The 15,703-nt window shown below is 39.9% G+C and overlaps 1 protein-coding gene across 4 annotated transcripts in view; it reads left to right on the forward strand.

The window, feature by feature from the left end:
* Window positions 1-3,483: 3,483 nt before the first annotated feature.
* mcf2la (mcf.2 cell line derived transforming sequence-like a) overlaps window positions 3,484-15,703 on the forward strand; it is a 37,859-nt gene continuing 25,639 nt past the window's right edge. Inside the window, exons 1-2 of one of the 4 annotated variants that reach the window (XM_034864626.1) lie at window positions 3,699-3,774; window positions 4,795-5,013. In XM_034864626.1, coding sequence (XP_034720517.1) covers window positions 4,902-5,013 — 112 coding nt within the window. In that variant the 5' untranslated portion in view covers window positions 3,699-3,774; window positions 4,795-4,901. Of the gene's footprint in view, window positions 3,775-4,788; window positions 5,014-9,732; window positions 9,997-15,703 lie in introns of those variants that run through there. The other 3 variants (XM_034864628.1, XM_034864627.1, XM_034864629.1) reach the window with 3 other exon arrangements.

Here is a 15,703-nt window from a genome sequence, read left to right on the forward strand (position 1 = left end):
TCCTTTTTTTTTTTTTTTTTTTTTAAAGATTTACACTTATAGTTTTTGTTGTTATAGTCATATTTTGTATTTTTTTTTAGGAGCTGCAAAGTACATGTGAAGAAGGAAGTCTGCTCAGTTTTGGTGTCCCGGTTCAAGGATGGGAGAGAAGCTGTCAGTATCAGAAGACTTGGAGCAATCGCTGGAGGTGCTGTCAACAATCTGTGGTAGGGATCCCTGCAGCATCTGTCCCCTAGTGCAGCCAGAAGGGTGTCCAGGTCACGTCCCATAGAGGACATGTCACACACTTACATTAGACAATTCCAAAAAATTGGTGTAGTCTTAAGTCTGGTGCCAGCGTCCCCATTTTACAAATGATTGAGTTCTATGAGGGCTGTCGCATGTTCATGCATGGGTCGCAATTACGATACGTGTTTTATTTAATTTGTTGAATGTGCAAAATGTTATGCAAGAAAAAAGGATCTCATGTGGCAAGTCACAGCTTGCATCTTGTAAATTTAGTTTTGAAAATGGGATCTGACCCCAGGTATCTTTTTAGAAGGTTGCACCAGAACAAGGAGTAATTTAACCCAGTGTGACAACATGTAATAGTGACAATACAGTGTACTATTATCATGTTCCCACGTACAGTGTAAGATGTTTCCTGAGGACAGAATCTGCAGAAAACTATGACTATATTAGGTTTCCAAGACATGAGGAAAATTTCATAGAACCTAATTTAGTTTACATCATGCACCATTCATTTTGATTGAAATGTCTTAATGGGTCATGATCTGAGTAATGTTCCAGGATAGGGAATGATCCAAGTTAAGATGCAGTAGTCTGCAGCCATTTGCACCCTTACACAATGCAGTAGTGGGCCTCACGGGTTAAATCAGTTTGGATTCATTTGGTTACTATGATACATAGGGGCTGGTAGTTCTTTTGATTCAAAATGAATGGAACAACCCGCGTTTGGTTATTCCTCCGCTTTGTCTCTCTCTGCTCTTTGCTAAAGGTGGAATGCCATGGTGATGGTGGTGTTGTTGTTTGAAAGACGTATAAATAAATAGGGCCTGTACAAATAGATTGTATTAGATGATATGACAAGTATTAACTTATACAAAGCATGTCAAAGTATCCAAGAAAGCAGTTGGAGAATTGGCTTAACCAAGAAGAAGCCAGAATAATTGAGTTTATTGTCAGTATTATCCGTTTTGAAGCCATTTCAGAGAAGGAGAGCATAGGTTTTGATCTCCCGGATTGCGACTCTTCTACTTGATTAATAAATCGAATGAATGTGACATAATAAAAAGTGCATGACGATCTTTTCTCGCTACCTTTTGAAGTTTAAATTGGGAATGTTTGTGCGATTGTGTGATGATAAATTAGGTAAAATAAAGATAATGTGATAGTCTAAGGGAGGTGGGGACCTTTACAGATGGCACCGGTGTAATTTCTCGCCACATTAAAAGTAATGCCCAAAAAAAAGACTACACCAACCGATGCCACAGTCAGAAGCTCCTGTTGTCTGTTCTTTTGAATTCTTCGAAGTCATAAAATCATAAGCCTATTATTATAAGACTATTGAGTTATCTTCAGTATTTGGTCGTCCTTGTTGAGGCCACAGAGGCACTGTTGTGTAGCATGAGACAACCTTTGGCATCCTGTCAAGTCTTTTTGAGTAAAAGAAGAAATTTAAAGCAACAAGTAACCATCTCTGAGGAAATGATCTACAGTTTTGTTTCTCTGGCATAATTTCTATGATTTATTGTAGCCTGTTTTAAGACCTCTAAATTGCTTTCAGTGATTTGCATTCAGTTGTGTATAATATAACCATTCATGATGATAAAATGCAGCCTTGTGCGACTTTTAGGCTCTTGTGTTGTGATGAAAAATCTGTCACTGGTTGTGGGGTAGTTAACACTTTCTTTATCTCCTGGCTACACACAGAAAACCCATTATTGATAAACTTAGACACCAGATTGTGCTCATTTCCTTCTTAGTTGGAAGTAAAACAAAAAAGAAGGGGATTGTATCAATTTTAGTGTCCTTTTGTACCGTGGTTAACAGTCCAAACTCACATATTTGCCAAGTTAGTACCATTAGCTGTAAGGGGGTTTATGTCATCCCTCCACCCCTCTCTTCCTGTGATAAAGATGAAGCAGACATGAAGTAAGATAAACAATCGCACATTCAGAAGAACAAACGGCAGCTTAATCGAGGGGAGGAGGCGAGGCAGGCGGCTTAAAGAACAAGCTCATAGTACGCAGTATGAAAGCTGCTGCTACATGACAATGTCTCTTTTGGAGTTAATTCAAGAGAGCCGTGATGTGTTGAGTGGACTGCTTCACAATCTTTCTATATCTATCAGTCTGTTGACCCGACACACACACAGCAGGGGCCCTGGACCAACCGGTAAGTGTCAGTTTGTGTGTGCTGATTGTAAAGGTGCTGGTGTGTGTTTTGTGTAACTGAATATCTATGTTCAAGGAGCATTCTGGTCTGTAGTGTCTTTTATTTAAATCAATGAGACAGGATGACGGGACAGGATTTCATATCGCCATGGGGAGATTTTCCCTACTGTGCTTCACCGTCATTATTCAAACATCATAGAAGAGCCTTACTAGTTAAGTTTCCTGCTGATGCTGCAGTATGTCTGGGGTAGTTTGGGTGACTGGGAATTTGACCTAAGCAACTACAGATGGAAACAAACATGAAATCACATTCTATTTTGCATGTACCTCTTTCTAGAAGGAAATCAGTGTACTCAATACGTCATATTTGAGGTATTACTTATTAGAAATCAATGTGGTTATTGGGAATGTGGTTTACAGTGGGCTAGATGTTATATGTGGGCAACTTTTTCAGGTGCAAATGTAGGTACTTACCCAAAGACAATAGAACTTTACCCCCAATCTTTGATAAACTAATGCATTATTTAACAGCTTTTAATATGTTAAGGGTTACGTCTGAAGGTGTTTTCTGCACCATTTAAGGTACAAAAACACATTAAAATTGTTGGATGAAAGCTACCCCTGACTTTGCAAATTAAGTGAAAGATTAAGTCCCTTATCAATTCAGGGTTTAAATTCAGAAAACATTTTGCAACAGCCCCACTTTCTTAAATTAAGCCATGAGTTGTCTGACTGAAAATGCCTTATTTAAATTGTAATTAATTGGAAGATTACTATCAATTACTTATGGTTTATATTTGTTGATACAACATGTAAATATGACAGCATTGGTGCACTTTAATGGAGCTAAACTAACAGTTTCTACCTGCTTCCAGTTGTTGGGCTAAGCTAGGCCTGACCAAACTCTATATCGTGCACACAGGAATTCAATTGTCAATATTATCATCCAACATCCACTAAGACGGTAAACGCGTGTACTGTACGTCCCAAACTGTTGCAGTTCTTCTTTAAGTGCGGACTCAGCAGACCAGCAGGGGCACTAGCTGTCACTATGTTCTCTACCATGGAGTGTAATTCCTTGAATGCGGCCCTCTCTGGTGTCTGACCTTTGGTAATGATTAGCTGATATATCCCTTGTGAGTGGCTAATTCATAACTTCCCTTATGTCTTATTAAACCGGCAGCAGACATGTTAGTTCACTAGTTGGATGGTTCAGGGACAGATTCGACAGAAACAGGCGGGCCAACAGAAATTCAGAGAAACCGTTTAGAAAGACAAACAGACTGGCTTGTCTTCATTATGTCAGCCAGCCTTTGCTGTGGCCGTCAACATGCAGTAAGGAAGCAGAATCACAAACGCACGCAGACTAGCAGAGGAGGTGAGTGTCGTCTTAATGCATGATATTCTATCATTCTGCTTCTGGGAACTTGTTGAGTAGTTTAGACAAGAAGCAGGCACATCTTCAGTGGTTGGACTTTGTAAAGGGGTCATTTTAGAGTTGCAGATTGGGTCAAGTTAAGTCGGTGAAAGTGCATTGATCGCTAAAAATGTACATATTAGTCACGTGGCACAGCCTAATCAATACTTGTCTTGAATGAATAACTTTCTCACAAGGCCAGAAACCAGACAGGTCAGAGGATTAATCTTGGTTTGTAGACATTAGATGGGAGGGTAATTTTTTTGTTGTTTGAGCTTTTCTATCCAAACACTGTAATCCCTTCAGGCCCTTTAGGTTCTGTGAAGACATCTTTTAGCTTTATATTTACTGAATGCTACTGCGAGTTAGAAGAACTTTGCATGAGACTTTATAGTTCTAGCTTAAGCAACACAATCTCTGCTAACAAACATTTTAATACAATGTTGAGCAGCATACAGCTGGATTATTGTTCTGCATAATATGGGCAATAATGTTATCAGAATACAAGCAACCATAGGTGTTGTTTTTAAAGAATTCTTTGGGGCGTTTTTAAGTATTTATAGAGGACAGATGAAGACATGAAAGGGCAGAGAGGGGCGAATGACATGCATTTAAGGGCCGCAGGTAAACCTCTGTATCTGTATGTGGGCGCCTGCTCTACCAGGTGTGCTACCCGGGCGCCCCAACCATGGGTGTTTGTGTAGTTGTGTTAATGCTATAAATAAAAGACTTTCCTCATTTGGAAGCGGGGACATTAGAGACACTGCTAACCAGGTCCTGGCTAGCCCATGAACTCTTAATTTTTGTAACTCTTCAACCTGAGTGCTCTTGTTTTAAAATAGTAGATTTATTTTGAAAGGATTTAAATCTGCAGATTTTCTGTCACTTTTTTTTACCTCCACTTTGACACCATTGTTTAAGAAAGGGGTATTTTGAAAATTGTGTATGTGTGTTTAGTGTGTGTGTGTGTGTGTGTGTAAGACAGGGAGGGTTTGGGAAAAACAAATGAGCAGAGCAGGATGAGGCGGGCGGTGCTCTTCTCTCAACCTGTGGTGAGGTAGGAAGAGGAGAACAGACGGAGAGACGGGATGAAGGACTGCACAGCAATACGGGAATATGGAGGAGAGAAGTTTGTCCGCATCTCACTGGGGGAGATGGAGAGCTACTACAGATGCATCCAGTGCTGTCAACAGCTGCAAAGTGAGTTTTGCAGGGATGGGTGTGTCGTTGAGTTTTAACTGTGGTGTGTGAGGTGTGTCCGTGCTAGAAAAGGCTCATGTTTAGATGGGAATCATGACTGTTTCACGTGAAGGAAGACTGAAGTAATGTAGTGTGCATACTCTGCGATTGTTTTTGTCTTAGCTGTGGTTCCAGTTCCAGTTTGGCCCTCAGTCTCAAGATGTTTACTATTCCATTACCTTCAACTCTAGAGAAAAGTTCGCCAGCTGCAACCATAACATCTGTCCTTAAAACATTCAAAGGAGCACCAATTCATGTCTGTTTCCTTTTAACAGACCGTCTCTGCTGTCATGTGTGCTCTTCTCATGAAGAAAAAGCATTCGTCACAATCGCAAAGAAGTAATTCTAGTTGGAAATGAAACTGAAATAATAAAATGCAGTAGCTTGTCGCGTTCACTGACCTCGGAATTCATGTGCTTGCAAAGTCAGCGGCGTAACTAGAGTACTGATAAATGAAGCATGCCTAAATTGCATTCTTTCTTCAAGGCATTTCCACGCGCTTCTCTTTAATCGCGTAAATCTGGTTCATAGCCTCTGTCTGTTTTTACAAGGAGTGTAAAAACCAAACCAAATTCCAAGAAAACGTACAGATTTTCCCTCTGATAAATGTCTCCTGTGGCCTATAATAGATATGTAAATATGGCAATAGGCTTATAAAGTATATTACTACATCCTTATTTACTCAAGGTGGTTCATTAAAGGCTGGCATAATTATTTGACAGCCTGTGAGCGTCTGGTTTGTGCATCATTGATTACTCAAACTCCCAGGTGTGGACTGTGTAGTGTGTGTGCTTGATGATCTTTTTAGATCTTGGTACTTGTCAGTGAGGGCTCAGGTCTATTTTGGTCTGTTTTCTGTAGGCCTTGGTCTGTATTTAGAGATTAGTGTATTTTTAGAGCCAATCTAGAAATGCTGTGTCACAGAGAGACAGGTGCTTGCTCCTGATCTTATTTTCCTCGTTACTATTGCTTTAACAACTCATATTTCCATGGCGTGTTTTCCAAGATATAATGAGATAATTTGGACCTTTTTAAAGCCATTGTTTTATAATGGTCACCTGCTGTAACTTCCTCTGGTGTTTTCCTGAATGATAATCCATTGTGATAGTGTTCTGCCTATGTGGCAAAACCTCTCATCATGGGTGTTTTCATGATTTTGCAATCTGTTTCCCAATATTGTAACTTCCTTCCCATGATATGCCTTATGCTCTTTGTTTGTTTGACACCTACTGACCTATTTTAAGATAAAATCCCTAGTCATCATTGAGTTGTTGTTGAGTGACCGTGCCCCCCCCCCCCCCTTCACACACACACACACACACACTTTCATGTTTATTGTTCTCATCCTGATCAGGGATTGGTTGGAGGGTTGTAAGCTGGACTTAAGCCTACATTGCACCATGAAGACACTCTTATCAGCTGTTCCAGTGCAGGTCTATGATGTCATCAGAGCATCCTTGACAGTATTGAATTTGTTTTATTAGAGCCTTAATGATTGTCGACAAGGTCTTGACACTCCAAGGGAACCTGGATGATGGTTTGATCTTGTAAAATGATAAACCACCCGTGACGGATCTGTCACATGGCTGAAGCGAGACTTTAAATATGGTCCTTGTCTGCTGGTTTTTGAAGGACGTAGACTGGTTGTTCTGTGGTTGAATTAGCCGGTTAAGTGCTGACTGACATGTTGTCGCAACCTTGATTTAAACTGTTCACTTGTTCACACCTGCTGCTTGTTTTGGACTTGTGAGTCACTTCACAATTGAGGGCTTCCTGTTTTACACCACAGCCGGCCAATAGTGTTTGATCCTGCAGCCGAAGGGGTCAATAGTGTTTCATCTTTGCCGACACAGACATTGGGGGGGGGGGGGGGGGGTCTCAAATAAATAATTCAGCTGGGAGTTATTCGAGCTGTAGTCTGCGCCACATCCTTCATACACACACACACAGGTCTCCTCTACATCCCATATACACACCCTGGAGTCTGCTCTGCTTCCAATGTAAACACACACAGATGCAGTCATCAAATATTTTTTAATCAATGTTGATTTTAGAGGCTTTGCATGTCATATTTACTGATGCATTGACACACACCTATTGTCACACATTTCCTGTTGTCCCATTGAAATTTCTCTCGGCCTTCTTCCTCAGTTTAAAATGAACAAATGAAGTCCTGAAAATGACAAAGTTAATTAAATTGGACCTGCTATGTTTTGGTGACCCTTTCATAAAGGGCGGTCACATTATTTCTTTTATGGGTCAAATGTTTGGAGTAGAGTGAAGTTTGAAATAAATCGAGGTTATTGGTAGTGATGATTCCTGTAATATACAATGTGGTTTAAAGAGTGTTCAGGGTGGAACTGTAAATCAGCCACGCGTGGGGGGGGGGTTATTTCAGAGCTGCTTGAGGATGATTTAACACAGACCGGAAATGAACCATTATAAACCCTCAGCCTTTTCCTGTCCCACAGCCAACGTGCTCTATCATCTAAATCTGACAGTCCTGTAGGTAAACACACACCACTCTATGCAGACCTCCTCTGTCACATTCAGATCTTTCAGAATCCTGTCGGCTCAAACTCTGTTGAATCCCTTCATTTATTGATAATGTTATCTCAGACTAGACTGAGAGATTTATCTTTATCTAACCCTTAATCTTATTCATCCATTGTTTTTAATCTCCTCGTGCCTAATCCCAGTCCATCTATTGGTACCACCATAACCTTGTGACATTACCATATTTTAGTCCATATGTACTTAAATGTTCACCCCAATGATGAAAGTGTGTGTGTGTGTGTGTGTGACCGACCTCAAAGACCTAAACTTATTAGTCAAAACCTTAAGACAGGAGTCCGTATCTGTTGTTTTCACAAGTGTATTTCTGTCTAGCTGTTATTGTGTGTGATCACCTAAGCGGGGCCCTAGAGGAGATAGTTTGAGAAGTTGTGTGCATTAAGTTTAATGAAGTTTATGGACTCAATTCTTTCTATCTGCTAATAAAAACACAGTGATGCCAAAGAGAACAAGAGGGGGAAAGGAAAGAAACGAGGAACTGTGCTATTAAAGGGCTACTCAAGCAATTTGGTACATTAATAAAGCGAAGGAACAAAACACACTGTCTTTAAGGTCATACTGTACGGCTCAAACTCCAAAAATGCTTGATTCCACCTTTCTCAAAATGCAACTCGTAAGCCTGTGTCATTAGACCTTCTCTGCCTCCATGTCTCTCAAACTCCTTGCCCAGGTTTTCTACTATAGATCTGAGTCTACAAGCCCAAGATGAAATGAACCTGAGGACATCACTGTGACGTTATCATGGTTATGTTCTCAGACCTAGCAAATCTGAAAAGTGTCACTATATGAAGTATCTATATGTGTATTTTAATTTGTCAGTAAAGCGCTAATTCTAAAGCACATTGACCAGGCTACACTGTCTTGTGCAGCTTGCCTTGGTGAAAAGGCAAACAGCAGCAACCACACCGTACGTTTTTAAAGTTTGACATATATCAGGCAGCAATACGAGAAGATACAAGTTCTTAAGGTCATCCTGGGCTTACAAGGCAGGATTGACAGCCTCATGGAAAAAAAAAAAAAAATGTGAGGAGTTACTGTATTCCTTTTTCATGTGAAGAAGACAGGGCAATATGTTAAATAAATAGAAGCAACAAAAAGACTTAAAATTTGTGTTTTCCTCAGCAGGGCAGTATACAAATTAAACTTCCCACTGCTGTGTGTGGCACACTGGGTCCCCCTGCTGTCATTATTGGCATTGTGTGTGTGTGTGTTTGTGTGTGTTTTGTGTCTGTGAGATAGCATGAAAAAAGCAGAGAGAAATAGACCTCCCTTTCTTCTGGCACCAACATGAGTCTAATGTATTTGCATTGTACAGTACACACAAAAACATGTTTACATTAGCCTAATTTAATACTTTTATTTCACTTCTCTGCCAGCTTGGTGCATTCAAATGTTGGTTAAAATCTGTAATATCTAATGCTTGTTAACCCAGGAGAAGCAGTAAGCAAAGCCAAATGGACACTTTAGTAGCCTCCTTTTACTAAAAAAGCTATGAACATGATTCTGTATAACTCATGACATTCAAGACATTTCATGTCTCTGCAAGGAGGTTATGTCCAAGTTCAGAATGGAAACAGTGTTATAAATTAATATTAAATTTTTCTAGAAACTCATCTTGTAGAACCAGAACTAAGCGACACACAAACAACTTTACATAACTAATATTTATAATAATATTTTATATTAAAAACATATTGTGTATTGTAAAGCTGTACTAACGTGTTTTTTATTTAGTTTAAGCACAGTTCTAAGGAGAGACATCAGATTTCTAAATATTGGCCAAGAGATTCTTTGGTCTCAGCTTAACCCTATTTCATACTGCATAATGGTCAAAACAAAAATAAAAATGTTATAATATTGCAGTAATCTAATTTATCATCTAAATGTCATGGAAACAGCCTGGAGACGGAGCATAAATGGGAATGACAATAATGGACTCTACACATTGTTATGTATTTGCAGTTATTGTCACTGCAAAGGGCTGAAGCCTTTCAGTGAAAACAGTTTGACATGTGAAACTGGAGGCGGACCATGTGAAACTCCGCCTGGCAGGCTGGTACAGATGGGAAGGGGGGAGGTGTGTGTGTGTGTGTGTGTGTGTGTGTGTTTGTGTAGGCTGCGCAGTGCACTGACAGCTCAGTAAGCGGCTGAAGTCCTCGGCTGTAGCAGAATGGACTTCCTGAACTTCCACCATCATGTGCTCTGACAGAATATGCTGCTGTGTGTGTTTGAATGTGTTTTAACAGTGTGTGCGTGTGTACATATGTATCAGGTGGCATACATGTACCGGCAAAACAATGGCTCTAAACCGAGTGTCTCAACTCTGTCACGATATCACCAGGCTGTGGCTGCAACTGAAGATGCTGACAGGTACAGTGTCTGTGTGACTGAGTGTTAAAGGAACAAGACTGTTGATTTTGTGTTTGTGTGTGTGTTTCTCTGCAGCTGTTATCATGCACAACAGAAAACTAGCCTTTTTTTATTTAGAGATTTTTATAAGTATAAAATAGGTCTAAATGCACAGTTTGTCCTGGTTAGTGCTAGAGAAAGGCCACTGAGTGATCAAGTTGAAAGTTTTTATTTTTTGTGAGTTACAAATTTGCTTAGAAAATAACAATGGAGTCTGTTTATTAGATATTTTTGTCATGGCTGTGAAGCAGAGTTATAGCCAAGAGGACCACTTGAAGACCAAAGTTCTGATGTTCACAGTAAAATGTGATTTATGCTTCTACGTAAAGTCTACGCCGTGGTTACGTACGTGGAGACGTAGACCTACCCCGTAGCTTGGTGCTGAAATGTTGTATTTGCTAACTAAGTTGTGATAACAAAACACAAACCTCTAGTTATGTTCATGACGTATTATGCACAGTGTCACTGTAAAAGCTAACTATAGTATAGTATCTTTACACAGTGGCCACTGAAAATTCTCCATTCTGGTTGGCTGGAAGATTACATTTTAGTTATCAGACGTGTAACCAAACGCCTATTATGCAGGTGTTTTCTTTCCGGTAGTTCTCAGTCATCCATTACCACCATGGAACTACAACTTGGTAGTTATTATATCCTAACCTGAGTCTTTTGTGATGGAGCTCTACCAGAGAGCATTGAAAAGTCAAATTTTCAACTGTATAATGTCCCCCTTGGAACACATGGTGGACTAAGTGGACAGACAGGAACTTTTCAAAAATGTGTTTCATAGCGCACACACACAAAGCCACTCAAGTCATCTCCCCTGTGTCACAAATCAATTGTTGCGAGCATTTTATAAATGGATGTAGAAAGCATTGTATAAATGGATGTAAGTATGAATAAGCCAAAGGAAGGACCTGACCTTGTTATCCCCATTGATTTTTGTCTCATCGGCCAAAGATGCTTTTCCAGCTGAAGGCATTACTACCCCTCACAAGGTTACATAACCCAATCTTAAGTAGTCCTCAGGCCCCAATTGTGTGTTGAGCTGTATGTTAACGTGAGGTTTTCCCATCCTCCATACAGTACACAGTAGAGCACGCTGACAGCATGTTAATCACATTCGCCCCTTTAACACTGTGTGTTTCCTTCTGTCAGTGGGGAGCAGGGTTGGGACAAAACCCTTTTGAAAGTTTGAATGTCAACATCTCCTCCCACTTATTTCCACTCTGTTATGTGTGTGTGTGTGTGTGTTCATTGGTTCACTCTCATTTATTCCGTTTTTGTTTGCTCTGATGTGCAATAATGGCAAACCTGTGAACCACAGTGTTGATGATAATCCATAGAGAACTTGGCATGCTTTTTTTTGGCCCCCCTGCAGGCTTTTTCAGGTGTGTGTGTGTGTGTGTGTGTGTGTGTTTGTATTGTTGTATAGAGATATTGTTTGCTCTGCTGGCAGATGGACTGCGGTTAGTGAAGCCTGCTTACGAACATGTACAGAGTCAGAACCAAGGTATTAACCTGTCCTATCGTTGCTTTTTTGCCAAATCAAGATTAGAAGTTGACAACTCTCATCTAAACGCTCATTATGCAATCGTGTGTGTCCACGCTAATATGCTTTTGTTTAAAAACTCATATCTTCTGCTAAGTTTATGCCTCGCCTCCACTACTCGGGCATTTCCAAGCCCCGAAAAAAGGAAGCACTCCTGACCCTGTTGTTGCTTTGTAGTCTGGACGTGTAGGAACGGAGACCTTTTTGTAAAGGTCCGTCAGTCTTGCATGCCTTTTTGTTGCAGTTGCATTTTGTACTTAGTCCTAGCAAATAAATGATCTTACTTTTCGCCAGTGTTGATCTGTCTCCAAAGTGTTTTCTATATTTTTAACTTATAAATCCATGACTTTGTGTCGTGCTGAGTAACATTGAACAGTCTGCTTCCTGTTTACATCAGCATGCATATGTGAATAGTCATGTGATGGTCATTTTAGACGATTTTCATTTCAGTAGGGAGCTTAAATGGTCCTAATGTACCATTCACAGTAAACAGTTACAAAAGATGTGTACCAACACAAAAGAGAGTGCATAATCAATACACTCGGTACAAAACTAGATTAGATTAAGTGGATGGGATGAATCTTTAATGATCCCTGAGGGGGGATAGGATGATGGCAACAAAAAGACACAACAAATCAAACGTATTGATATTTCAATTGAAGCAACATATTTATCAGGCTAATACACAGCTCGATGAAGCTCCAGTGAATTGTGTACTGAAACTGTACTGAAATCCGTTTTCCTTTTATATCCTGCTTTTCCGTAGTTAGGGGATTTGCTAGAGACTTAAAAAAGGGGAACAATTGATGCAGCAGAGTTGCATCACAACTTCCCAAGTTGAGTTCCCTAAGCAAGTCTGGATCTGCACTTCCTTTAAGCTTTTTCATTCACCAACGTGTCTGTAGGAGCCATTTCTTTAGTGTGTGTGTGTGTGTGTGTGTGTGTGTGTGTGTGTGTGTATTTTCATATATATATGAAATATATTTCATTTACATTTATACTTACCAATTCTTTGTTTTATTAATATGAGATGGCCATCCTACATTATGACTATAAATGATTGACATACTTATTTAGGTTGTTTACTCCCCTATTTGTTGTTGACACCCCTAGTTTATTATTAGCTATTTATTATGTATGCTAGTAGTTAGGGGGTTGGCTTGAGACCGGGGTAGCTATTCCAGTTCAATCACAGACAAACATACACATTTTTTTGCATCGCTGCACCTAAAATGGAAAAAACGCACTTAAAATGGATTTTTGTTTTGGACTTGGTCTTTTGTGCATTGAAATCCTCCCCCTATGTTAAGTGGCTCTGGAAGGATTTTAAGCCACTACAGTCTCTTCTTGGTGCTACAACCCCAACAATCTATATCGTTGACTTTTCATTTCCGGGTTTGTTCAGGTGCCACCGGAAATTCCGCTGGATGTCCCTCATTTTGGGCTGAATGTCCCTCAACTTCTGCTTTCTTTGTGTTGGCATTCTTAACTCCAGTGGATTTAAGAGGACTAGGTTTACTGCCCCTGGTAAAACCAGACAGCTAGCTAGACTTTCTGTCCTATCTGAGTTTTCTGTTGCACGATTAAAACAACTTTTGAACGTAAACGTTCCACCAAAACCAAAAGGAACCAAAGTTCCTTCACGAGGCTATTTTGCACCGTTGCTCCGTCCTCTGATTGGTTTAAAGTAATGCCAGTAAACCAGAGCAGGTTTTTCCCCCTATTGTGGACAAGCCAGACCCTCCGCCGCAGATCTGTAAAGGGGAATCTGGCAATGTGAGAATAAACTCCCGGTAAAACTTAAACTGTAAAATTGGTGGAATACACATTTGACTAAATGAATACTTTCTGCGTTATGTACATTGTACAAACCTTTTGTCCTATAGAACAAGAAGATAGAAACATATCTGATTACTTAATCAAAATAAAACAAAATGCTCTCTTCAGAGCTGCATGTCATTCCCTGCAGCAGTCAGATCTTCTTTATGCCCTACATGTAAGCTTTGAAAAGAAGGATCACTTTCTGTTGAGGATTGCTGACCTTTTAACGATGCTCTCCTCAACTTCTGCACAGATACAAAATAATATTAACTGATTCGGATCAAATTTCTGTGCTAGCCAAGATCAGATCAGTTTACTCTCCTCAGGGAATATTAGAATTGCTGTGGTTTCACAGGTTTTTGTTTTGCACAGTCCATGCAACCAATGGGACTATCCTCAATACACCCAGAAGTGAATCCAGCACACCCTCAGTGACCTTTTAAGACTATTTTAGAAGATAAGTTCCAGTGCATGATGTTATGATGTGTTGAAAAGAGTAGTGTCAGGTTTTTCCTACAGCTGCAAGTTTTTCTTAGGGCAGGTAGAAACACAGACCTTGGATTCTATGCTTGTTTGCTGCCTCGCTCATATTCTCCCAGCGCATGTCATTTTTCCGCTCTGTCTTTCTCAGCTTTCATGTTGTTCTTTGATCTGTGTGGTGTAATGACTGGTAGTTATGGCCCGAGGCGACAAAAAAACAGGCGGCTGTTTTTTTACTCCTAATGGTGGAGAGAGAGAGGAAGGGAGGAGAACGTGTATTTAAACCCACATAATTGTGAGTACATGCTTTGTAGTTTAGTGCGTTGCACCACAGATGCCTCAACAGATCACAGCGGTTAGGAGGTACTTCATTTATACATTTTTGTAAGACTACTGGTCTGTTTTATGCACTTGAATCTGTGCCATTTCTTGAATCTGCGTGACATTATGGTGACCTTCTCCATGTGTAAAAAATGGGTGCACACTTTTAAGATAACTTAAAGAGTGGAAACTCCAAGGAGGGGAAAAATACCTCACCAAGAAATACCCCACAACAATCTTCCATTTTTACAATACAGTTTTTAATAGGGATTAAACAAACAACACATAGCATCTTAATTATAGAGCTTTTGGAAGTGCGGATAGTGATATTACCCGTGCTAGCTGTTTCCTCTTGCTTACCGTCTGTATGCTAAGCTCAGCTAACTGGCTGTAGCTTCACACTACAAATAGAAATATGAGAGTCTTATCAATCTTCTCATTTAAACAAAATGTTGGTCTATTGCTGTAACATTTAGCACAAGTTAATTTCTCTTTGTCTTTACTTTGAGACTGTAACAGTTTTTGAAAATTGTTGTTGTTGTTGGCCCTATATATATATGCTAAATAACAAGAGCAATATTTACAGTATTAAAAAAAAAAAAAAAGTTAGATGAATGGCTGAACCGAAGTATTTTTACATAATGTGACTCTGGGGAACAATAACAACTTCTTCAGTAATTTTTAAATGTAAAAGTACAGTATGTATTTATTCATGTGTTTTCTTGAGGAAGCCCAATTTTTTTGCCATCCCAGATAATAAAATCTCAGCTAATTGTTAGTTTGGCCCAAGTTTTGCTCAAGCGTTTGATAGTAACTCAGCCACCGAGCGGTTGCGTGTGTGTGTGTGTGTGTGTGTGTGTGTGTGTGTGTGTGTTGTGACAGCAGCACAGACTGCAGACAGTGGGACAGCAGTGTGTTGTTTTGCTGAGATGATGATGCCACCATCTATTCCGTGAATCAGGGCTTACTGCCAGTGATAGTCGGGCCTGAGTCGGGCATTGTTCTGGATTTCTGACCGTTGCTGGATGTATGAAGGAAGAGCTTTCAGCTTCTTGGCCTTCCCGAGACAGACATGTAGCAGGACAGCATCAAAAATAATAGGACTCAACCAAGACAACTACTGCAGAAAGTAAATCTAGGTTTTATGACACACATATACTGACAATATCACCAATTAATGAATAGCGTGAAATAAATTACATTCATTGATAAATACAGTACATTCAAATATATCAGTTTAACTTATCATTCTTACTGCTTTATAATGCATTTCATGGGAGGTCGGTTTCTCTGACTTCGGATCACTGAAGTGTCTACACTGAATGTAGTATTGCAGTAATATTCCTTCTATTGGGATAGGGATATTATGCATCCGCGAACTGGGCCCATGCACCTAAAAGTGAAATTCTCCTGACTCCTGGGTGCCGACTGATTGCACACGGACTGCTGCAGAACCAAGACAAACAGGATTGAACTCACGTGACCATCTGTAAT

The sequence above is a fragment of the Etheostoma cragini genome, chromosome 24 (genome assembly GCF_013103735.1).
Source record: "Etheostoma cragini isolate CJK2018 chromosome 24, CSU_Ecrag_1.0, whole genome shotgun sequence".
NCBI classification, from domain to species: domain Eukaryota; kingdom Metazoa; phylum Chordata; class Actinopteri; order Perciformes; family Percidae; genus Etheostoma; species Etheostoma cragini.